The sequence below is a fragment of the Lethenteron reissneri genome, chromosome 57 (assembly GCF_015708825.2).
Source record: "Lethenteron reissneri isolate LAM-NWPU_2019-01 chromosome 57, ASM1570882v1, whole genome shotgun sequence".
NCBI lineage: Eukaryota > Metazoa > Chordata > Hyperoartia > Petromyzontiformes > Petromyzontidae > Lethenteron > Lethenteron reissneri.
The window spans coordinates 2,580,962-2,607,819 of NC_083835.1; the positions used below are offsets into that span (position 1 = coordinate 2,580,962).

At 46.0% G+C, this 26,858-nt stretch overlaps 1 protein-coding gene across 1 annotated transcript in view; it reads right to left on the minus strand.

Annotated features, from left to right (window-relative positions):
* LOC133357155 (G-protein coupled receptor 83-like) overlaps positions 1–26,858 on the minus strand; it is a 50,519-nt gene that overhangs the window by 15,785 nt on the left and 7,876 nt on the right. The window contains exons 2-3 of the mRNA XM_061574966.1: positions 23,802–23,927; positions 22,061–22,194 (exon numbers count right to left, since the gene is read on the minus strand). Coding sequence (XP_061430950.1) covers positions 22,061–22,194; positions 23,802–23,927 — 260 coding nt within the window. The remainder of the gene's footprint in view (positions 1–22,060; positions 22,195–23,801; positions 23,928–26,858) is intronic.

Consider the following 26,858-nt stretch of genomic DNA (forward strand, 5'->3'; position numbering starts at 1 on the left):
ATTATCCGGAAATATGTTAATTTATGTAATTACGCACATTTTAATTATGCCAATTCGAGAGGTAATCGTATTAATTATGCGAGTGGGTGTAATTATGATAACGCAAGTCGTTATGATAACCAGACCCCGGTTCACCCCGTTATCGCTTTAACATTTACTGAGTATGTATTAGTGTGTTTATTAAGGTCACCAAGTTCAAATCTCAACGCAGAAGCAGATCTTATGCATAGATTTCAGGAAAGAATCACACAACCACTTCTGTATTGATCAATTTATTACTAATTCAACCTTAACTATGATATAGTATGCGAACTCTCAATCCCGGAACGTCAATACGGCATCAATACAGTATCATCAACGATTGTCTGATTTCACTTTGACAACTGCACATGGATCCCGCATAACGCGATGGTTGTTAGTGAGAGAGAGAGTCGTTAAAACATGCAAATACTATGCTAAGAAAACCTTAACGTTAATGAATGATTATACTCAATATTGTTCACGCAGTACCGCACTCCTTATTGATCATACGCAACCCTTATCACGTTGTTAACACCTTGGGTCACGGGACAGTTGAATATTCTGTAGAGGATGCGAGTACGTGCGGCGATTATGACTGAAAGATACTTGAAAGATTATACGGCGGAAAAAAAAAACACAATCAAAACAGTTACTATTCTTAAAGGCACCAATCTCAACAGATACATCGGCAGGTTATCTGACAGCAGAACGGCTCGGAGTAAGGGCCTGCGACGGTGCTCCTTTTCCGAAGATCGTTATCTTATACCAAGTTTACTAATTGGGGACCAGATCACCTGATAAGGATCCGGTGGCCACCACTCCCCACGTGAGCGTGGCTCGGCGGAAGGAGGTGCCAAGAATCAGTTCGTATTGATGGATCTGTTGGGAATTTATGCGATTAAGAGTACAGCCCACTAAATATTAAAGATAAAAATTAAGAATACTCTTATACGACGGAGGCCACCACTCGGTCTCGTTGTGATGCCTTCCCAGCCACGGATGACTTATGGGTTCGAGTGTGTTTGAGTGGTAAGAGTTGTCTTGAATAGTCAGTGTTCGGAGTCGATTCTTTATGTCAAACAGACGCCTGGTGGTCGTGTGGTGAGGGGGCGGTGCGCGTCATACGTATCAGGCGCTCTCCTGTCACCGTGGTGAATTGGCTCGGATGGCTGTTGATACGCTGTCGCAGTTCGGAACCCGGTCGGTAGGTGGCGCCCACAACTCGCTCGTAGCGTGCAGCGCTGGATCGTCGCCAAGTCGCGACGCTCACCACCGGCGGCAGCGGAGATCTCCGGCGGCAGCAGAGATTGACGAGCTGAAGATGAGTCGAGCCGACCCGCTGGTCGCAGCTCGCTCCTGAGTCGACCCTCCCGGTCGAGCTCGCTCCTGGGTCGACCCGCTGGTCGCCCTCGCTCCTGAGTCGACTCTCTGGTCGCACTCCTGAGTGGACCCGCTCTGGTCGCACTCGTTCCTGAGTCGACCCTCCCGGTCGAGCTTCTGAGTGGACCCTCCCGTCGCACTCCTGCTGAGTCGACCCTCCCGGTCGAGCTTCTGAGTGGACCCTCCCGTCGCACTGGCTTCCAATGTTCAGGATCCGTTCCTTTATGCTGAAAAATCCCCCTGGATCCCGCCCACAAGGCGGGGCTTCCGATTTTTGCTGTGTCAGGATCTGTCCGTAGGCAGGTGTGTCCATGTGTGTGTCCGTATGTCCTTGTGTGCATCACTGACGGTATATTCCGTTGTCAACTCCCTCCATAAAACCCACGAGCAAACAACCAGATGTTACAAATTGTCTCGAAGTCGTCTCTCTGTCTGGGTGCAATTTATCTCTTGTCTGGCCTTCTTCATGAACCCAAAACACAGACGTTACAAATCGTCTCATAGGCGTCTTTGTTCGTGTTGCACAACCTGGAGGGGGGCAACACTCTCTCCGACCCGGCGCACAAAGAAATGGTTAAAAGTTTTAAGTTAACATTTGTCCCTTACTATTTCACAGTTATGATTCTGTATGTAACCTAAGGTCTGTCGTTTCCCATCGTGGTGCTTGACTCAAGTGTAGGCTTTCCCCGAGCGTATACACACTCCTATCCCGCGCTGCGGGGATACAAAGACGGCCGGGATCTCCCTTTCTCTCCGACCCTGGGTTTAACATCGTTTTTTTTTTATTATGTATTATATTCGACCTGGTTGTGATTCATCCCGTTATCCTGGCTTTTCATAAGTTTTACTTTGTCTTTTCATGCATATACTTATTACTATTAATTTATTTCCGATATCTTAGGTTAAGGGGTAAGTTTCTTGATCCTAGGAATTCGTATTCCTTGGTGCCTGGATGGTTATATAAGCGGAATATAGTTTACGGTGAATAGCGTTAACATTGATGTTATGTGCGATATTATGTATTGTGATGTCTTTAACTTAACTTGTTTGTCAGGGCTTTACTGACACGAAGTTGCATTCCATAGCCTGCAGTCTTTGCCCCACCCTATCTCTGCTCGCCGTTGTTGTTGCCTGCCGTTAATTCAAGGCCTCATTAATTTCCGTCACCCCTGAGTAGGTGAGGGCGGTTGAACCTTGGAGTCAGTTCTGGTTTTTGTCTGCCTGCTTCTTCTTGTGTCCCCTGACCCCGGGAGTTATTATTCTACTTTATGGCCTGTCGAAGCCCCACTCGCTGTTGCTGGGCTGGTGTTGTTCCCGGCTTTTTGCTTACGTTTGCAGTTCGCCGTGCTCTTGATTTCCTTCCCTCTTCAACCTTATATTGACTATTCGCTCCTGTCTGGGTGCGATTCAATTTTGACTTAGGAAGGTTCTGATTGTCATATGCTTCGGGTCGAATTGTATAGAAAGTATTGAAGTATGGAAATAACATTTCATATTGACTTAATAATGGTGATGGTTCAGTAGGCGTAACTTGTGGCCTGGTTTAATTGGAGTGGGTGTGAATATCGATAACTTTAGCCTACCCTGTTGTTAAATTCCGACTTTAACGTTACTTTAATAGCAATACAGAATAATTGAGCTTTTTGTCTTAACTAGGCGAATGCGAACTTCTGGTGACCCCCGCAGCCGTGTTGTTCAGCTGGGTCTTGTGCCTTGAGAGATATACAACCCTCTTTTAAATCACCTCTCCCCCTGTCCACCTTCTGCTCTGGGAGTGTTTATTCTTGATTCCAGGTCCAAGGCCCCCTCACATCCAGACGCGCAGGGTTGTTTACATCAGCTCCCCCCCTGTGCACGTGTTCTAACTAGCTCGGAATTCCTGAACACACAATCAGTGATGATTCCTGGCTTTCTGTGGTTGTGATTTAGACAAAGGCGCCTCTGTTTCTTCCATTGCCTTTGAGTCGACACTGCCCTATTATTTGCCCATGTGCTGAGGTCATAGAATTCGTTTTGACTTCAGTAATATTAACATTCAGTATTGGATTAGCAAATGGGCAATGGTTCATTGATGTAGCTCGCAGCCTGGTCTCCAATTTGAGCGAGCGCGAGGATCGATAATTTAGCCTACTCTGTTGTTGAATTTCGAATTTTGACGTTACTTTAAAACCATGCAGGATGATTGGGCTTTTGCCTTAACTATGTCTGGCTGACACTCCCACTGTCTCTGCCGCCTGCACGGGTGACATGTGCCCGTTCATCAGGCCTTATCTTCCCTTGAAGCAACGTTGTAAATTCTGCCATCCTAGCCCTCCTCCGGTTCATTACTTAACAACACCTGGTGTTTTGCAGTTTGCTGCGCTTGGTGTGTTTCACTCATTAAAAAAACAAGTAAAAAGATAATATATAAAAATCATCAAATATTATTAATCTCAATTATGGAAGAAGGGTTAGTATACAACATTCCGCCCTTTTAAAAATGACCAGTGGTCAAATGGCCACGGGTTATTTTTAAAAAATATGTATACCCTTCTTCCATCATGAACCATCGATTGTCCTCAAGTTTTGCTGCTATTCCTTACAACGCGCGCGTACGTGTCACAACTTAACATGGTTATTTTGAATTGAGCAAAGAAAATTAAACAAGCGTTAAACATCGATATTGCGTTACATCGGTTCTGATACATCATGACTCCGACGAATATTCATTTTTGTTTTTGTTAAATCCTGGGAAACGCTAGGTAGCGGTTTCGAACGCATTTATGCGTTACTTTCCTCATGTTGCCTCGTTCACCACTTATCACTTCGATAATTCGATCACGGTTTTCGGGGTTCGTTTTTGTAGTTTCTTCTCTCACTCTCTGTGTCGTGGGAGTGTGTGGTGAAAAATTGTGCTGCACATAACCAGAATTCGCGCACACGACCCACTTTGACACTTGGTTCGAGGCATTCGCTCTCTCTGCGATTACATGCACATTTGCCGAGTCAGTGTGTCGATTTAATTCTGTCCCTCGTAATGTTGCCCTCTTTGTTTTTACTAGTGTGTTGGATTTCAACACCATTCCCGATACGTCATGGACATTCGTCTCCATTTTAGCACTCCGATCCAAATAATTTTTGGTTTCCCTTGGATATTTTCCATTCAAAGGCTCATGCCTGCGCTCCTCAGGGCGTGTCCCTGCTGTCTGTTTTTGTACTGTCCGATCACGCTTCAATTCAACCCTGTCCTTGTATTCGATCCGCGCGTCATTTACGGGAGCACTGTCCACGTTTTTGCCCGCCCTGTCACTTGCAGCCTGCCTGTATTTCACATTGAGCGCCGGGTTTAACACCTCGGCGGGTGTGGCGCGTATGGGCTGCCCGCTCTCAATCACTGTGGATGGTTCATCACGTATTTGGACCGTATTCTGTGTTATTCCTCTATTCCCTCCTGGTATAGCCGGTGGAGGAATTGGTCGGAATTGTATCGATTGTGTTTGACCTCCCATCCTGCGATTCTCGTGAATGTTCGCATCCATACCTCCGCGGTATGTGTAACACCTTCCCGCTAGGTGGTTATCTTCCCATCTCTGTGCGTAATTTGAACCTTGCGTGTGTCGTGGGATGGGGTGTTGATATGGTTCTGTTCTGAACCTCCCCCTCCTACGATTCTCCTGCACCCTTGGCCCAGTGTTTTTCCCATTTGGGTGCCAAATTTTTCCTGGATTGTTACTTCGCCATCCCTGTGGGTAATCTTGACCTTGCGCATGTCGGGGCATGGGGTGTTGGTATGGTTCTATTCTGAACCTCCCCCTCCTGCGATTCTCCTGAATGTTCGGCTTTGTGCCGCTCTCATTCTCGTGCCAACCTCTCTCTGGGTTATTTTGCCATGTGTGCGTGCGTTTCTGCTGCTCTCTGCATGGTGGGACTGCTCGGTGATTTTTATTCCTCTCTGAGAGGCTGGGTTCCTCATCCCTCTCCCTGTGTTCTGGATCCGAATTATGATTCTTAGCTCTGTATAACCATGCCATGTACGCCTTGCTCTCTATGCGGCGTAAGGATGCGGTTTCTGGATTCAAAACCATTCTCACCCTTTCTGTAATCTCTGGGCTCAAGGATTCAAAAAACATAATTTTGAACATTTTATCCCCTTCGTGGTATTGATTCACATCGCCTGCGTAATACGCTCTTTTAAATTGGACGAGGTAGTCACGTGGATCTTGGTCCATGCCCTGGGTCATCGATTTTACAGCATAAAACCCCTCAGTGAGTGTCGAATATTCTCCAAACTTCCGAATCACTGCCAGGCTCAATTGTTTAAAATCATTTCTAACCTTGTGTGGTAGTGACTTTACCCATGGAATAGATTCTTTATGTAAGGTCCGTTTCAACAAACTCGCTTTTTCATCCCGTCTCCTCAGCCCTCTAATCATTGCCTCCTCTTCCACTGTCGCGATATGTGTGTGGATATCCATAGTCTTATTGTGGGGGTCAAAATCGGGAATTCTGACTAGAGCCTTGTCCATCAACTTAAGGGTTTTACTGGTGAACAGGTATTCCGAAAGTTGATTGCTGACAGCGTCATCATCAAACAAGTTATCATCAGGCAATCTGTCACTTTGGTCTGTGCTGTGTCTCCTGTGTTTAAGTGGTGTGCATTTTCTGTGTGCGCGCCCAGTGCCGTGTCGCTCGTGTTGCCATTTCCCTTCAGTTTTTGCCTCTGCCCTTAGTGTACCATGTCCTGGCGATTTTACTTTAACTTTTGTGCGATCAATCCCTGGACTCTGTCCACGTACCCAAGAGAGTGATTTGATGTTACTTCCATATTTATTTTGTGGCTCAACGTCTGTGAGTTTCGCTGGTGTCGCGAGCTTTGACTTCTCCTCCCTCTCGAGGGCGTCTGCTGCTTCAATTTGTTGTTCTATTTGTTCTTCTATTGTAAGGACTCTTCCCTCTTGGTTTGGATCTAGGGCCTTCGTGGTTTCGGGCGGCTCAATTGAAAGTTCCTTTTGCGTTACTATCGGTTGAGTTGCCTTGGCTTCATCCGAGGGTAATACGCTCTTGCCCTTGGGTTCTCCTTCATCAGTTTGCAGTTCGTCGGTTTGGCCTCCAGGGGGCGGTATATACTCCATGAGGGGACGGTCTTTCGGTGATACTGACTCTAAGTCGGCTTCCTTTCGGACTTCTCTCAGTCTGTTAGTCATTAGCTGAGTGATTCGAATTCCTGCGGGGAGCTTGTCTTCGTTCCTGATTGTCGTTGATAGGTCGTCGAGCTCTTGTGTTATCACTTGGATTCCCGTGGAGTCTCTCATAACGTCTTCATCTTCTGAGTCCCTTTGTTTCTCCGGCATTGACTGTGCCCAAATTTGTCGGGATTCAAGGTTCACAATGGGTTTCAGGCGATTCAGTAGTTCGATCCCAAAAATCAGTTCTTTACCTGGGTATTGTACGACATATAGTGGATGGTTCATGTTGATTTTGTTGAACGTCAACTTCGTCATAACTTTGCCCAATGGTCGCATGTGGGTCCCTTCACATCCTGAGTAGGTAAGTTTACTTGGCATCATTTGTAGTGTTTCATTCTTCCTCTGGAGGGCAGTCTGGAGTTCGTCAAATAATTCTCTGGATATCATGGATATTTCTGCTCCAGTATCACAAAGGCCCTGGCTGGTCAGGGTGTCTTGCAGTATTACTTCCACGTGGACTCGTCCGACTGGTCCTACGGGAATCAATTCCCCCAGATGGTACCCTTTTCCCTCTGGTACCACTTCGGTGATTGCTTCGAGGCTTCTTGTCTTCCCTACGTTCACTTGGGCTACCTTTGCTCTGGGTGTGTCCTCCTCTTGTGTGGGTATAGTTGGTATTCTTCCCTTCGCTACTTGCATGGGAGTCTTCATACTCCCTAGGAGCTCTTTTTCCATCCTAATGTGGTGAGCATATCGATTCCTGTTAGCTAACGGTGGTCTATGCTCCATTGCTAGTGGAGGCGGCAGTGGGGGACGATATGGTAACTGGTTTGGTGGGTGTCGGCCTCCGCGGTGTAGGTATGGCCCGTCACTCTCTCCTCCTCCTCCATAATTCCAGCCTCCGCCCTCTTCTGCATTCCATGGTGGTGGCGGCTGTGGGTGCCATGTTCCTCTGGCCTCGTTCCTCCTCTCACGTGGAACGTTATTCAGCGTGTTGTGGACGGGTGTTGATTCTATTGGGTTAGGCGCCCTCTCCTGGGGGAATTCATGTTCACCCCGTGTGGCGCTAATATTATTCCTTGGAGATTCGCTTCCCTCCAGATCGAGGCATTCTTTATCTCTGGTGACGATGTGGGTTTTGGCTATGCCAGTGGTTTTCCGTCCGTTCACCCAGGCCGTGTGGGCCTTGCTTTCAATCTGGCGTAGGGAGGCAGTCTCGGGGTCCAACATCATTCCTACTATTCTCACTATTTCAGGTCTCAATGATTGGAAGAACATCACTTTTAAGACTGTCTTATCTCCCTGGGCATTGTCCACGTCCCCTGCGTAATATGCTTTCTTAAGGCGCAGGAGATAATCTCGTGGGTCTTCGTCTACACGCTGGGTCATCAACTTTGCCGCGTTCAATCCCTCGGATAGTGTGGAGTATTCCCCAAATCTCTTAACTACTGCTCGGCTCAATTGTTTAAAGTCACTCTTCACCCTATTTGGCAGGGAGGCTACCCATGGTCTGGCGGGTTCATGTAGGCTCCTTGATAATAAACATGCCTTTTCTGCTGATTTACCCAGACCCCGGATCTTAGCCTCCTGTTCTACTGTAGTTATGTGAGTGTGGATATCCCTGTTTTTGTTATGTGGATCGAAATAGGGAATTCTCACGAGTGCTTTGTCCATTAGTTTTAGTGTCTTACTGTTAAAAGTGTGTTGTTCGTCATCAGTGGTGTCGGTTCCTGAGGAGTGCTCCCTTGAGCTACCCTTGTCTCCACTATCACTGTTGTCATGTGTCCCGTGTCTGTGTCGTGATCTCCCTCTGTCCGAGGATTCGTATCTGTCCCGTTGCTTGTGTCTCTTGTTTTCCTTATGTGGGTCTTGTGATTCGTGCTTGTGGGTTGGTGTGCGTGATCTCCTTGAGCGGTGTCTATGTGGTGAGTGTTTTTGTCCTCGACCTTCATGCTGCCTACTACGTGTGTGGTGCCTGCTAGGTGAGGTGTTGAATTTATGTTTGTCTCGTGCTTCATGGTTATCGGGATTCCTGTCTCTGGGATTTTTGGTGCGGGTGGTTTTGCGTGGGTGATTTTTACATGTCATGCGTCCCTCTGGTGAGCTCTCTCTGGTACCCATGTCGTGTTGGTCATTGTCAGAGGAGTCAGTGTTAGATGAGCCGTCACCATCACGGTGGCTCTGCTTAACATAACTTTTGTAGTGCCTTTTGCACCTGTTACGTGGGTCAACTTGGCTCGGTGATTTCTGCTTATCCCATGGCTCCTGCTTGTGTGATGTGCGTCTCTCTGGTGAGCTCTTGTTACGTGTGTCGTGTTGGTCGTGTTTGTGCGAGGTGCGTTTCTCTGGTGAGCTGTCTCTGTCATCTGCATCATGTCGGTCATACTTGCGTAGCGTGCGTCTGCCTGGTGTTCTGTTTATGTCATGTTTCCCGTCTTGCACCAGCTCCGCCCTTTCCCGCTCTATCATTACAGTGTATCCTGATGACTTAGGGTTAATTATTTGTCTCTCTCTAACGTTGGGGTGGTCGGCCTCATGTTTTCCCGTTTGTATTATTATTTCCTCTTCTCTCTCCTCGATTTGCGAGGGTGTTACTTTATCAAAATTGCTTTGCATAGTAGCCACACTCATTGTGGGATCTGGCCCTGGGCTACGTCCCCGTGGCTCGGAGTGTGGTAAATTGTTACTCCCGTATGTGTTCTGTGTATCAACGTCTGGGTGTTTCACTGGTGCATTTAGTGCGGATTCTTTCTCTCTCACGAGGGCGTGCAGACGCTCTACCTGCACCATTAAGGACAGTTTCTCTTGTCTCTCCCTTTCAAATTTTTCCTCATTCCATAATCTTTCTCTGTCTGTCTGTGCGATGAGATACGAGTCTACCCTCGCTATTTCTGCAATTTTTACGTCACGTTTGGCTTTGCCACATTTCATCACGTCCTTAAGTAGTTTCCTTCTATGGGCCTTAACATCTTCTGTATGGCTCCCCTCCCATATATCTCTCTGCTCCGTCTGCTGGCTAGCAGTCCGTCCAGTACGTTTTAACACAAATTCCCGATATTGTTTTTCCATAGATTCCATCTCCTCCTCAGAGGTCCACTCTGTATCAGTGTTATGCGTTGGTGTGTCAAACTCAGAATGTTGTGGATCCTGTGCCATCTCTATTATGTAGTGTGGTTAATAGACTTAAGAGTGTATCTTAATTCTAACATCTCATGTGCGTCGTGAGTTACTCTAGAATTCCCCTTCAGAGCACATATAAACAATTGTATCACAGGATGCGTCAGTTCAACTCGAGCAAATAATCTCAGCCCAGCTGTCTTTGTTATACTCTGCTACTCTGGTATTTCCCTTCAGAGCGCGTTTTGTTTGTATACCCCCGTTTACAATCACAAGGCAACGTTAGTTCACAACACTTTGATTAACACATCAGTGATTCGTTCCTGAATTCATGCATAAACTGTCTGCGAGAGATCCCGGAAGACGAGCCCCCATTATGTTGTATATGTTGGGTATGAAAATTTGTTATGTTGTATGCGTGCGTGGGTGAAATTATTATGTTGTATATGTGGGTTATGAATATTCAGTGGAAATAATAATAATTAAATGAAATTTGGCCAAATATGTAATTATCCGGAAATATGTTAATTTATGTAATTACGCACATTTTAATTATGCCAATTCGAGAGGTAATCGTATTAATTATGCGAGTGGGTGTAATTATGATAACGCAAGTCGTTATGATAACCAGACCCCGGTTCACCCCGTTATCGCTTTAACATTTACTGAGTATGTATTAGTGTGTTTATTAAGGTCACCAAGTTCAAATCTCAACGCAGAAGCAGATCTTATGCATAGATTTCAGGAAAGAATCACACAACCACTTCTGTATTGATCAATTTATTACTAATTCAACCTTAACTATGATATAGTATGCGAACTCTCAATCCCGGAACGTCAATACGGCATCAATACAGTATCATCAACGATTGTCTGATTTCACTTTGACAACTGCACATGGATCCCGCATAACGCGATGGTTGTTAGTGAGAGAGAGAGTCGTTAAAACATGCAAATACTATGCTAAGAAAACCTTAACGTTAATGAATGATTATACTCAATATTGTTCACGCAGTACCGCACTCCTTATTGATCATACGCAACCCTTATCACGTTGTTAACACCTTGGGTCACGGGACAGTTGAATATTCTGTAGAGGATGCGAGTACGTGCGGCGATTATGACTGAAAGATACTTGAAAGATTATACGGCGATAAAAAAAAAACACAATCAAAACAGTTACTATTCTTAAAGGCACCAATCTCAACAGATACATCGGCAGGTTATCTGACAGCAGAACGGCTCGGAGTAAGGGCCTGCGACGGTGCTCCTTTTCCGAAGATCGTTATCTTATACCAAGTTTACTAATTGGGGACCAGATCACCTGATAAGGATCCGGTGGCCACCACTCCCCACGTGAGCGTGGCTCGGCGGAAGGAGGTGCCAAGAATCAGTTCGTATTGATGGATCTGTTGGGAATTTATGCGATTAAGAGTACAGCCCACTAAATATTAAAGATAAAAATTAAGAATACTCTTATACGACGGAGGCCACCACTCGGTCTCGTTGTGATGCCTTCCCAGCCACGGATGACTTATGGGTTCGAGTGTGTTTGAGTGGTAAGAGTTGTCTTGAATAGTCAGTGTTCGGAGTCGATTCTTTATGTCAAACAGACGCCTGGTGGTCGTGTGGTGAGGGGGCGGTGCGCGTCATACGTATCAGGCGCTCTCCTGTCACCGTGGTGAATTGGCTCGGATGGCTGTTGATACGCTGTCGCAGTTCGGAACCCGGTCGGTAGGTGGCGCCCACAACTCGCTCGTAGCGTGCAGCGCTGGATCGTCGCCAAGTCGCGACGCTCACCACCGGCGGCAGCGGAGATCTCCGGCGGCAGCAGAGATTGACGAGCTGAAGATGAGTCGAGCCGACCCGCTGGTCGCAGCTCGCTCCTGAGTCGACCCTCCCGGTCGAGCTCGCTCCTGGGTCGACCCGCTGGTCGCCCTCGCTCCTGAGTCGACTCTCTGGTCGCACTCCTGAGTGGACCCGCTCTGGTCGCACTCGTTCCTGAGTCGACCCTCCCGGTCGAGCTTCTGAGTGGACCCTCCCGTCGCACTCCTGCTGAGTCGACCCTCCCGGTCGAGCTTCTGAGTGGACCCTCCCGTCGCACTGGTTTCCAATGTTCAGGATCCGTTCCTTTATGCTGAAAAATCCCCCTGGATCCCGCCCACAAGGCGGGGCTTCCGATTTTTGCTGTGTCAGGATCTGTCCGTAGGCAGGTGTGTCCATGTGTGTGTCCGTATGTCCTTGTGTGCATCACTGACGGTATATTCCGTTGTCAACTCCCTCCATAAAACCCACGAGCAAACAACCAGATGTTACAAATTGTCTCGAAGTCGTCTCTCTGTCTGGGTGCAATTTATCTCTTGTCTGGCCTTCTTCATGAACCCAAAACACAGACGTTACAAATCGTCTCATAGGCGTCTTTGTTCGTGTTGCACAACCTGGAGGGGGGCAACACTCTCTCCGACCCGGCGCACAAAGAAATGGTTAAAAGTTTTAAGTTAACATTTGTCCCTTACTATTTCACAGTTATGATTCTGTATGTAACCTAAGGTCTGTCGTTTCCCATCGTGGTGCTTGACTCAAGTGTAGGTTTCCCCGAGCGTATACACACTCCTATCCCGCGCTGCGGGGATACAAAGACGGCCGGGATCTCCCTTTCTCTCCGACCCTGGGTTTAACATCGTTTTTTTTTTATTATGTATTATATTCGACCTGGTTGTGATTCATCCCGTTATCCTGGCTTTTCATAAGTTTTACTTTGTCTTTTCATGCATATACTTATTACTATTAATTTATTTCCGATATCTTAGGTTAAGGGGTAAGTTTCTTGATCCTAGGAATTCGTATTCCTTGGTGCCTGGATGGTTATATAAGCGGAATATAGTTTACGGTGAATAGCGTTAACATTGATGTTATGTGCGATATTATGTATTGTGATGTCTTTAACTTAACTTGTTTGTCAGGGCTTTACTGACACGAAGTTGCATTCCATAGCCGCAGTCTTTGCCCCACCCTATCTCTGCTCGCCGTTGTTGTTGCCTGCCGTTAATTCAAGGCCTCATTAATTTCCGTCACCCCTGAGTAGGTGAGGGCGGTTGAACCTTGGAGTCAGTTCTGGTTTTTGTCTGCCTGCTTCTTCTTGTGTCCCCTGACCCCGGGAGTTATTATTCTACTTTATGGCCTGTCGAAGCCCCACTCGCTGTTGCTGGGCTGGTGTTGTTCCCGGCTTTTTGCTTACGTTTGCAGTTCGCCGTGCTCTTGATTTCCTTCCCTCTTCAACCTTATATTGACTATTCGCTCCTGTCTGGGTGCGATTCAATTTTGACTTAGGAAGGTTCTGATTGTCATATGCTTCGGGTCGAATTGTATAGAAAGTATTGAAGTATGGAAATAACATTTCATATTGACTTAATAATGGTGATGGTTCAGTAGGCGTAACTTGTGGCCTGGTTTAATTGGAGTGGGTGTGAATATCGATAACTTTAGCCTACCCTGTTGTTAAATTCCGACTTTAACGTTACTTTAATAGCAATACAGAATAATTGAGCTTTTTGTCTTAACTAGGCGAATGCGAACTTCTGGTGACCCCCGCAGCCGTGTTGTTCAGCTGGGTCTTGTGCCTTGAGAGATATACAACCCTCTTTTAAATCACCTCTCCCCCTGTCCACCTTCTGCTCTGGGAGTGTTTATTCTTGATTCCAGGTCCAAGGCCCCCTCACATCCAGACGCGCAGGGTTGTTTACATCAGCTCCCCCCCTGTGCACGTGTTCTAACTAGCTCGGAATTCCTGAACACACAATCAGTGATGATTCCTGGCTTTCTGTGGTTGTGATTTAGACAAAGGCGCCTCTGTTTCTTCCATTGCCTTTGAGTCGACACTGCCCTATTATTTGCCCATGTGCTGAGGTCATAGAATTCGTTTTGACTTCAGTAATATTAACATTCAGTATTGGATTAGCAAATGGGCAATGGTTCATTGATGTAGCTCGCAGCCTGGTCTCCAATTTGAGCGAGCGCGAGGATCGATAATTTAGCCTACTCTGTTGTTGAATTTCGAATTTTGACGTTACTTTAAAACCATGCAGGATGATTGGGCTTTTGCCTTAACTATGTCTGGCTGACACTCCCACTGTCTCTGCCGCCTGCACGGGTGACATGTGCCCGTTCATCAGGCCTTATCTTCCCTTGAAGCAACGTTGTAAATTCTGCCATCCTAGCCCTCCTCCGGTTCATTACTTAACAACACCTGGTGTTTTGCAGTTTGCTGCGCTTGGTGTGTTTCACTCATTAAAAAAACAAGTAAAAAGATAATATATAAAAATCATCAAATATTATTAATCTCAATTATGGAAGAAGGGTTAGTATACAACACCCCCCTTCGTCACACGGCGTCACAAATCTCTGACTCACCCCCCCGTAGGTGCGTGACGTCATTTATGGACGGCCCCATAGCCCCACAGAAGCAGTCAATGCCCTCCGCATCAACGGTGGGACGTCCGTCCAATGACATAACGACAAGTCTGCGGATCGTAAATAATATAAATATAACACAGATAATTATATAAAGAATATAACATTAATATAATGGTACAAAATTCATATTCTTAGGTTTTGTCGGTAAAGTCACGTAGGTCAAAAAATAAAATTAATAAAAGTAAAATAAAAAGAAAATAAGTGATTTTTTTATTTTTTTATTTTACTTTTATTAATTTAAATTATTTTTTTTACCTACGTGACTTTACCTAAAAAAACTAAGAATATGAATCCTTGCAGTCACGAAAGCTTCAAATCTAGAATGGTACAATAATCTAAATAATGATATAAACCATACAAGTTTTTTTTAATGTCATCAATAATTTTGCTTTTTATTAAACGGATACAATTGCAACACCGCCACGCTGTACTGTACTGTTTTCATTGTAAATTACGTTCACTGCAAATGCCATTAAGATTTGCACTTACAGTACACATGCATCTAAATGCATTCAAGGTATTATAAACGACGAGAATCGTAAATATGTCATGAGTCTCGAAAATAACACTGGTCAACAAATTTTTTTTTTTTGACCTGGACTTTTGCAGTTGTTTTAGACTAATTGCAGGGTGCTGATTCCAAATCTTATATTTGCTCTAAACATCTCATTTTTATGCTATCGGCATACCCCATTTTCATTGATTTTACCCGAAATTAACTCTGTCACATTTGATTGCAAGTTGTTGCGAGTCAGTGACTGCTTTAGTGTTAAAATACGGTGCTGTATTTTTAGGATTGTGTGTTTATAATATAAATTTATATAGATATCCACATTTACTTAATATTTTTCTTCTGCAGTTTTTATTGAAAATGCAATATTTGATATCTCAAAAACCTGATGTGATGGACAAACACTGATGCCAGATTTGGAATCAACACCCCAAAATTACATGAAAACCGTTGGAATACCTTGTGCCAGAAAAAGTGTGTTGACCAGTGTAATTACGTTCTGAGAGCGAACGCATCTTGATGCAGCTAATCCGGCTGTGACGGTCCCACCTGATGACGGAGACTTGTGTTGCCTCCGAAACGTCGTGATTTTTGCTTCGAATAAGGTCTTGATTACGGCTGTGGCCAGCAAGTGACATAGAATTGTAATGTATTACTTACTGTTAGTAGCTCAGCTTATTGGAGAGTATATTTAGTATACTGATGATACTATGTAGTTTATACTTTAGTTTTTTTTTTACGTGGTTGTTTAGTTACTGCAGCTACATACTATTAACATTCCTTCTCTTTATTAATGCTACCCCTATCCCCTCCCATTGATGCTGCTAATCCTGCATAATGCACGGGCATAATATGACTTTGAAAACCCCCCGCCCACCTCCTACGCATTCCACAAGTAGTACTAATCACATACCTGCATTTCCCATAAATATGCTAAATTCCCCTTGATATGCAAATTCGTTTGTAAAGGCGCCCTTCCCCCCTTCCAACCCAGATTAAATATACGCTCCAAGCGTGGTGGTGTTTCATTGAGACGTTGTCTCCCCGACAGACCTGGTCTTCACCTGAGGACGGCTGCTTGCGTTGTGGCCGAAACTTCGTGAGAATTATTTTATGTTTTATTTTTTATTATTTTATTACTTCCCTTCTACGTGACTTTACCGAAAGAACCAAGAAGAAGTGACAGGAGGTCGAGCGCGATGAGAACGCGGTGCCACGCATCACGGCAAAACCAAACTTTTATGTCGTGGTAGCTTCCACCACCCGACACAGCCAACCAAGTTCGCGGGACGGAGGGTCGGGAGGCAGGCGACCGAGGACCAAGGACGCCATCGCCACGGCAAGATTAGACGTGGAGCCGGATTCCGGAAGGGTGCGAAAGATTTATAAAAGAAAAAATGCTCGTTGAGGTCGCCTCTTGTGTTTTTATTTTATTCTCAACTAGTTTTACTACCCGGGACTTGGATTCACCACGCCCGGCCGCCTTTGTCTCCCCAGTGGCGATGTTCACACACAACACCAGTTACTCGTTTGAGGCTGAGTCGACCTAGGGGAGGCCCAGGACCGGTTCAAATAATCGTCACCGGTGGTGGCCGTGAGCGGGAATCGAACTCGGGTCGCTGGGCTCGTAGCGCAGCGTAGCGCTAACCACTGCACTACCGCTCCCCCCACACACACACACACGCGCGCGCGCACGTCCATAGGTACACATACACGCGCTTGCTGCAGACACACACAACTTTCAGGGTGCGTACGGCAGTAAACGACTAAAATAATAAAGCAGCAATGGTGCGCGAAGAACGCCTTAGACCTGCAACACATTTGTATTTCACTTTACTCCGTTACGCTTCCACATGCGCGGGTCACGTGACAGATTTGACGTCACAGTTCACTTGCCGTGCAAAAAAAATATGCATTATTGAGTCCCCCCCCCCCCCCCCCCCCCAAAAAAAAAAATATACAAAAGTACATTTTTATAATGTTTGCATGGTGTACAGTCTGGAAAGTACCCACATGGCAAATTTAAAGTTTGTTGCATGTCGGGAAGTACGCTAAACATTTTGAACAGACACACATAATCGCAAATGTTCCTTTTATATATATTTAGAGATGTCAGGCGTGCTTTGGTTACACCCCCCTCTCCTCTTGTCATCCCTTCCCCATTATTATTATTATAACAATATCAAAAAGTTGCACTTTCACCTTTCGGTAGGGCCCACCTTGTCTGGTTTGGGGCAGTGAGCCTGCTTCACTCATCTTTCTACACCCCACCGCAACTTTTCATCACGGGGTTGGCTTCATGTTGACGGTGTGTGCGTGTGTGTGCATGCATCACGACGTGATGTATCGGGCCAGCACATTTGCCTGAATAAAAATAAATATTTTTTAAAAAAATGTGTCACGCCCGGTACAAGCGCACAGCAACAAAAACAACGCGCCAATTATGATTATTTCAGCTCGCCCGGCGGTAAAGTTGAAGAAACAATTCTCACAAACGAATTTAGCGATGAAGACACGGGACCAAGAAGTCAGAAGACGCAGTTGCAAGCAAAGTGCCGCGTGTCTCGCCGCTAAATTCGCTCGCGCGAGAATTCCTCTTCGACCTTCCGGCGAGCGAGATTCAACAAAATCACAATTGTGTGCGTTGTCAAACGATTGCGATCCGATGGCGATCCGTGTGACAGTTTCATCCGTCTGGCTGGCTCGGCCGGTGGACGGGCCATACGGCTATCGCTTAGCCAGACGGCCTGAAAACAAAAAATCTATTACGAATCATAATATTGGGCTGTGAAAACCTGTACGCCTTGAAATGCAATACACTTTGACCGAAGGAAGCTCTTAGATCTGAATCCAAATGGAAATTTTATTATTTAATACCATTTTTTAAATATATATATAGAGAGGGCCCTTGAGCTCCGTAATTTCTCACCGGTGGCGAGTGTGCGAGCGAGCGAGCGAGCGAGCGTCGTTCACCCGAAATGTTCCGTGCGCAATTTTAGCGTCGAGCGGACGATGAAATCGTAGGCGAGCCGTGGGCGAGGAAGCGATGTGTGCAGTTCTAATAACTACCGTGTGCCACGCTCCCAATCGAGACATAGAGCCACGCTCAATTTCACGACGTCTTTGCTAATGCTTCTCTTGATATCTCTCTCTCCTTTGTTGCAAATTATAGCGATGACAGCGCACGAGACGTCTCTCTTCCTTGCTATATATATGCACGTATAATATGTATGATTAAAAAAAATATATATTCAAGCCGCAGACCTCGTAATGTTCTTCCTTGAGGGGTTGATGAATGCACCAAGACGATCTCAGCGGATAATACAAGTGGGGTCACGCCTGCCCAACAACCGCCCACACGCTTTGTGGGGAGAACATTCATCCAGCAGCGGATTGGCAAAGGTAGTCGCGGGGCCTTTATTGATGTGTCCATCACGCTGCCACAGCGGAGCAGCGCACCGGACCTGCGATCCAACGGGCGCCGGTTCGACTCCATCTCCGGGTGGGTGGTCGCGGTCTCAAACACATCGGCCCATCCAATCGCGGCGATGATGTCACCGCAGCGAGTCACAACGTGGACAATCGCACCGCTTTCGAGACGTCTCGCCAGAGTGGAAGAGTTGGCGAAATACGCTCAAGTCGATGCAGCAGCAGCAGCAGCAGCAGATGCTCTCAAGCGCAGGTGCCCTATCCTGCAGCAGTGGCGTCTGCAGGCACTTGCAGGGGCTGCGCCTTCAGTTTGACGCTTTCGCGACCAAATGTCATCCATAACAGAGGTTGTTTTTGTGTGAGATCGCGTAAGTATAAATGTGCCGTTAAGGCCGCCACCACCCGATACAGCCAATTATTAAAGGGGTCATATTCTTAGGTTGTTTCGGTAAAGTCACGTAGGTAAAAAAGTAAAATTAAAGTTAATAAAACTAAAATAAAAATAAAATCAAAATCACGACGTTTAGCTGTATCAGCTATCGTGCTGTGACGGTTCCACCTGAAGACGGAGGCTTGTGTTGCCTCCGAAACGTCGTGATTTTTATTTTATTTTTATTTTACTTTTATTAATTTTAATTCTTACCTACGTGACTTTACCGAAAAAACCTAAGAATATGAATCCTTGCAGTCACGAAAGCTTCAAATGTAGAATTAGTGAGGGATTTGTCACGTAAACAGAACGCCGATTAGTTACTGCTTCAGCCCAGCGTTGTGTTGGAGAGTAAATCCACAACATTTACAATTTGAGTAGTACGACGTTTCGCTGGTAATTACATCAGCCAGCATCATCGGGCGATTTTCCAGAATAGGGTTACGACACATTTATACTTCGGCGATCTAACCAAAAAAACCTTTATTATGAATATTATTGCACGCAAAAGCCTACGTGTTTAAACGTATCTATCCTGTATATCTCCATACAGTATAGATGTACATTTCAGCTGTGAAAAAAATGCTTTATAGCTCATCGCATCCCTCCAGGAAAATAGAAATTCCGATTCGGATATTTATCTAGGGCAAATAAAGACGTCAGAGAGAGAGAGAGAGAAAGCAGAATGGATTGCTGTTGACAAATGGAACTTGATTTTGAAAAGTAAGATAACAACGTGCCCCGAAGAAGATACTGCTGTTCATGAATTACACATCCCACTGTCATCGTACGAATCACAAAACACCGCCTCTGGCAAATCGCACGGAACAAAAGGCCGACACGTTGGAGGAATCCGATGAGCTATTCAGCTCTTTTTCACGTTTGTCCGGTCGGTGCGGGTCAGAACGTTACTACAACAAACAATACACACACTTGATAGTAGTTCAAAGTACAAGGAAGATAAATAATCACACAAACAAATGAAACTAAACCATCCCCATCCTAGCAGGCAATGCCCACTGAGGTATGAATTTACATTACAGAAGCGACTTGGTCACAAATGATAGCTCAACAAAGCGGCCCATCATTTGGACATTTAAAGCAGGCAAAATAATCTAAATTAAATCTTAATGCACGTTTCTAAATGCGGAGGGAAAACCGGAGGACCCGGGGAGAAAAAATCCACGCGACCACGGGGAGAGAGACACGCAAACTCCAAATATACAGCAGGCGCCAGGGTCGGGATCAAACCCACGACCTCCTGCATACCAGGCGAGGTAGTTAACATCTACTGGCCATCCTGATGATGATGACAGAGAGACACGCAAACTCCAAACATACAGCAGGCGCCAGGGTCGGGATCGAACCCACGACCTCCTGCATACCGGGCGAGGTAGTTAACATATATTGGCCATCGTGATGATGATGAGAGAGAGACACGCAAACTCCAAACATACAGCAGGCGTCAGGGTCTGGATCGAACCCACGACCTCCTGCATACCGGGCGAGGTAGTTAACATCTACTGGCCATCCTGATGATGATGAGAGAGACACGCAAACTCCAAACATACAGCAGGCGTCAGGGTCGGGATCGAACCCACGACCTCCTGCATACCGGGCGAGGTAGTTAACATCTACTGGCCATCCTGATGATGATGAGAGAGAGACACACAAACTCCAAACATACAGCAGGCGTCAGGGTCGGGATCGAACCCACGACCTCCTGCATACCGGGCGAGGTAGTTAACATCTCGCCACGTCTGGAGGGATGCACGATACTGAGAGACAGACAAAAAGGCGTACGTGGGTGAGAGAGCTGTACACGTGGCGGCAATGAGAAATCCCATATCTGAGAGGTTTTAGCACGAATTGGCATAATTTGACAGATTCCACTTCGCTGATCTGTTCGTGCTGCGCGTGCATTTAAGTTCACGAGGAAAAAAGCGGAACTCGACTTGGAAGGGAAAAAAATAAACCTGGCACTCTAGCGACGTTAAACTCTGGCCCGCTGGCAGGCTTACTTGACTATCACGCGCCTCCGATGAGCACGCTTGGCTACGTACGGTGCGAAAGAGGTTCGGCGTACGTACGCTCACGTGCGTCGCCCGGCAGAGGGATGCTCCTGCCACGGTGGTGTGACAAGGGAGGTCGCAGTTGAAACAGTGGCATTAACCACACGGCCGCGTCTGGTGAGGTCAAGTGTGGAAGCTCCCAATTAATAATTTGAAAAGGTCTCGAACTGCCGCAGCATCACGTGGGTTGTCTGGCGTCGCCCCCCCCCCCCCTCGACGTGGAACTCTCTCCAATTCATCTTCTTGGTTCTTTCGGTAAAGTCACGTAGAATGGAAATAATAAAATAATAATATTATATTATATTATTATATAATATTATTGTATTATGTTTTATTTTTATTATTTTATTATTTCCATTCTACGTGACTTTACCGAAAGAACCAAGAAGATCATCATTATTATTATTATACCAGGATGTTAACGAGGGTCGAGGTATGCCGAACACGCCTCTGGAGGGGAGGCGGCTGTCTAGAGCCCGCTCTAGTTGAGTGAGAGGCCTTGTCGCCACCAGTGGCATTCGTTGGCAATGGTGGGGCTACCCCATTGCCTTCAATAACACAGCAGACTCCCGATAATTCAAAATCACGGGTAACAAAAAAAATATTTCCGCGGAATACTAACGATCGGTGCGCGTGCTCAGTGATAACAGTAACAATTTTTTTTCCCTGGGGAGTAAGTGTTATTTCCGAATTGCTTATGCCTCAAAGGTACAGAAAATGGCTATTATTCCCTACAAACTTCGATTTTGTGACCAGGACAGTGATATTTTGAAATTTGCTGATTTTCTAGAACATTCCAGATAGATTCAGTGCTGAGTAAACATGGAGTAACTTCTAGAACATTCTAGAACTTTCCAGTAATATAAATAGTAGTATAAATACAGGGGCCTTAAGCCCACCAGTTCAGTTTAGTTCCAGCTGTCTAAGTGGATACATATCTGCATTTTTCTGAAATGGTATCAAGAGGCTGCAAGCATCTGGCAGACGCATTTTGCTATGTCTGCGGCCAATTTATCAAGACAAGAACGAAAAAGTACTCCGTGGAAGCATCTGCTAAGATGTGTGAGGCCTACAAGGCATATTTCGGCTGTCTGAGGCAAAGGTCAAAGCCGGTGTCTTCGTCGGACCACAGATAAAGAAGATCAAAATCTCAGGTGTGTGGTTAATCCGCAAATAGGAACAACCGAATAACTGAGAGTCAACTATAACGATTATCGTAACACCACATGTCATCAATTATTTACGTGTCCGGGTAAGCCACGCCCGTGAGCGTATGCGGCTGGTAGACACCATCACGACATCTCCACACAGATGGAAGCTGATGGCACCACCTGGCGAGCGGGGAGTAACAGCACCTCGTGCAGAGAGTTTCCCGATATCCGTGCGGTGATCCGCCAACACCCCCCCCCTCCTCCCTAACCCCCCCTAACCCCCCCTAACCCCCCCACCTTCCCTCCAGTACCTGTATTGGAAGCGGAATATCTTTTGGAAAACGGCGTGCGGCAGAGAGAAGACGGTGGCCAGAACCCAGATGATGGCGACGCACAGGATGCCCTTGAGTATGGACATCCTCTGCTTGAGCGGATGCATTATGACCTGCGAGGAACAACAAGGCCCCCGTCACGTGGTAACACACGCGCCTCGCAGCGAGCAGCACCTGGGGGATTCGATTCCTTGCATCGGCCGCACTTTTGCGTGGGGTTTGGCGTGTTCTCCCCCCCCTGCTCTGCACGGGTTTCCTCTGGAATCTCCGGTTTCCTACCCATAAAACACACACAATACAAGCAGAATTGACCGAAATATCTCAGTGCTGAAAGATGACTTGCAATTCATTCAATTTTAGCACCGCGGTGGCTAGGAGATGTTAACTACCTCGTCTGGTATGCAGGAGGTCGTGGGTTCGATCCCGACCCTGACATCTATATAGTTGGATTTTGCGTGTCTCTCTCGCTCATAATCATCACGGTGGCTAGGAGATGTTAACTACCTCGCCTGGTATGCAGGAGGTCGTGGGTTCGATCCCGACCCTGACATCTATATAGTTGGATTTTGCGTGTCTCTCTCGCTCATAATCATCACGGTGGCTAGGAGATGTTAACTACCTCGCCTGGTATGCAGGAGGTCGTGTGTTCGATCCCGACCCTGACATCTATATAGTTGGATTTTGCGTGTCTCTCTCATCATCATCACGGTAGCTAGGAGATGTTAACTACCTCACCTGGTATGCAGGAGGTTGTGGGTTCGATCCCGACCCTGACATCTATATAGTTGGATTTTGCGTGTCTCTCTCACTCATCATCATCACGCTGGCTAGGAGATGTTAACTTTCTCGCCTGGTATGCAGGAGGTCGTGTGTTCGATCCCGACCCTGATGCCGGTATATTTGAAGTTTGCGTGTCTCTGTCCCCGCGGTCGCGTGAATTTTTCTCCGTGTCCTCCAGTTTTTCCCCTCCGCATTTAGAATCAACATCACCACGCGTCTTGAGTATTTGGCTGCTTGTAAAGCTCCACACGATGATGGTGATAAGCCACTTCGTTGGGCTATCATTTGTGGCCAGGTCGCTTCTGAAAAAGAGCTGCATCGCTCAATGGGGCCTCGCCTGGTAGAATAAAACATAAATTGGAACCTCATTTGCCAGTAAAAAATATGATAATTGGTTTTTTACCTCTTCTATCTGGCAACAACACTGACACCTTTTTTTTACAAGGAGTCATGTTTGCATAGACCACAATACCTGCAGTCATAATGCAAACAAAAACACAACTCTGATAATGTATGCACTGTCCTTGAAGTTGATTGGTCCACACCCGAGACAGCTTTCCTTATAACCTAGTCTCACATGGGTTGGCGTCATCTGGTCCAATACCAACCAGCACTTGCCCCAATAGTCTGTGAAGGCTATACGTGGGATATTTGTCTTTGTGTAGTGCGTGCTGCTCAACCAGCACTTGGCGCAAGTCTGTGAAGGCTATACGGGGGATCTTTATCTTTGTGTTGTGTGTGCTACTCAAACAGCACTTGCCCCAATAGTCTGTGAAGGCTATACGGGGGATCTTTGTCTTCGTGTAGTGTGTGCTGCTCAACCAGCACTTGCCCCAATAGTCTGTGATGTCTATACGGGGGATCTTTGTCTTTGTATTGTGTGTGCAAGGGGGGGGGGGCATTGCCACTGTTCTCCCGGTTGCTCAAGCGCCGCTGTTACCTGGTATCGATCGAGCGCGATGGCCGTGAGGGTGAGTGTGGACACGTGGAGCGAGCAGTACTGCGCGAAGCGGCTCACGTGACACATGGTCTTGCCGAACACCCAGTTGTTGTTCACGAATCGCACCTGAAATTAAAGGATGAACGGGTGACTCCTCCCCGCCCCCCACACCACCGCGTTCAAGTTAAACGGTCACACACATATTCGACGGCGAATATTTCAGACGCTAAACACTCGTCAAACCTCCGATTAGCGCGGTTGGCTATGTGCGGTGCGAAAGAAGTTCACCATTCATAGACTCACACAGAGACCCGTAGACTCACATAGAGACCCATAGACTCGCATGGAGACTCATAGACTCACACGGGGACCCATAGAATCACACAGAGACTCATAGACTCACACACAGACCCATAGACTCACGCAGAGACCCATAGACTCACACAGATACCCATAGACTCACACAGAGACCCACAGACTCACATAGACACCCATAGACTCGCACAGAGACCCACAGACTCACATAGACACCCATGGACTCGCACAGACACACAGACACCCATAGACTCACACGGAGACTCATAGACTCACACACAGACCCACAGACTCACACAGAGACCCATAGACTCACACAGAGACCCATAGACTCACACAGATATCCATAGACTCACACAGAGACCCACAGACTCACATAGACACCCATAGATTCACACAGAGACCCATAGACTCACACAGAGACCCATAGACTCACACAGAGACTCATAAACTCACACAGAGACCCATAGACTCACACAGAGACCCATACACTCACACAGAGACTCATAAACTCACACAGAGACTCATAAACTCACACAGAGACCCATAGACTCACACACAGACCCACAGACTCACACGGAGACCCATAGACTCACGCAGAGACCCATAGACTCACACCCATAGTTTGTTGTCCTTCCCTCGCACCTCCGATTAACACGGTTGGCTACGTACGGTGTGAAAGAAGTTCAACATACATATGTGCACACGATTTGGAATGACAAAACATTAGATAACGCAAAACTAAATGAGCCAAGAGGGCCACACAGAGGAGGGTGGTGATGATGCTGATGATGTGCAATTCACAAATTGTAGCAGCCTTGACAAGAGATGATTGTAAGCATAGAATGCGCTAAATAAAATAAATTGTGTCAATATTTTTTCGTAAAATAAATAAAACATTGCGCATGCATGCGTATGTGTTATCAAGGTTACACATTATGTTTATTTATCAGTGCAAAAAAAATATAAAGACGAACATTCTTCTTTGGTTCTTTCGGTAAAGTCACGTAGAGACAAAAAGATTCTTATAAAAAATTAATTGTGTCAATATTTTTTCGTAAAATAAATAAAACATTGCGCATGCATGCGTATGTGTTATCAAGGTTACACATTTTGTTTATTTATCAGTGCAAAAAAAATATAAAGACGAACATTCTTCCTTGGTTTTTTCGGTAAAGTCACGTAGAGACAAAAAGATTCTTATAAAAATTAATTGTTTCAATATTTTTTCGTTAAATAAATAAAACATTGCGCATGCATGCGTATGTGTTATCAAGGTTACACATTATGTTTATTTATCAGTGCAAAAAATATATAAAGACGAACATTCTTCTTTGGTTCTTTCGGTAAAGTCACGTAGAGACAAAAAGATTCTTATAAAAAATTAATTGTGTCAATATTTTTTCGTAAAATAAATAAAACATTGCGCATGCGTGCGTATATGTTATCAAGGTTACACATTATGTTTATTTATCAGTGCAAAAAAAATAGAGACAAACATATTATTTGGTTCTTTCGGTAAAGTCACGTAGAGAGAAACCGATTCTTATAAAAAATAAAGTGAATAAAAATATCACGACGTTTCACTTGTATTCACTTGATTTATTATTCATTATTTTTTCTATCCACGTGACTTTACCGAAAGAACCAACGAATATTAATTATTGCAGTCACGAAAGTTTTTTAAGTCTAAACTTAAGACAAACACCCCTCGTATATCTGGACAGACACGCCGTGAAAGCGGGCACCGCACCAAAGTGCCGTTTGGTATTGGCCAGCCCCACGCCCGGCCGCCTTTGTCTTCCCAGTGCCGACGCTTATACACACCGCACCGGTGACTCATTTCAAGGCTGAGTCAACGCAAGGCGCAGGGTTCAGGACCGACGATTCAGACATTCGACACTTCACATGCCCACACACACACACGCAAGCGAGCGAGCGAGTCATCGGTCTGGCAAGCGCGGCTTCAGACCACCCATTTGTTACATTTTTTATTTTCAGTTGAGCCTTCAAGTGCCTCGTCCCATGTTGTGCTGGCTCGTGACTCACCCTTTCATTTTATACCACTACGTATATTTATTTACCCACGTCGCTGCAAAAGCAAAAAAGTAAATTGGCATTGGGGCAGAAGTTGATTGTCGTGACAACGCAACAGCGGCGTAGCACACACACACACATCACACACAAAGATCCCCCATATAGCCTTAACAGACTGTAGGGGCAAGTGTTGTTAGCGAGCACCTATGAAGGCCGGAACGGTACACGAGGGGGTGGGTGGCCAGCACCACGTCCGACCGCCTTTGTCTCCCTAGCGGCGATGTTTACACACCGCACCAGGTACTCATTTGAGGCTGAGTCGACCTAGGGGAGGCCCAGGACCGGTTCAGATTATCGTCACTGGTATTTGCCGTGAGCGGGAATCGAACCCAGGTCGCCAAGTTCGTAGTGCAGCGCGCTAACCGCTACACTACCGCTCCCCACACACACACAATCACACACACACAAATAAATCACACGCATACACAAATAAATCACACGCATACACAAATATATCACACACGCACAAATAAATCACACACGCACACACACAATCACACACACACACAAATAAATCACGCACACACAAATACATCACACACACGCACACACACAAACAAAACACACACACACGCACACACACAATCACACACACACAAATAAATCACACACACGCACAGACACAAATAAATCACACACACGCAC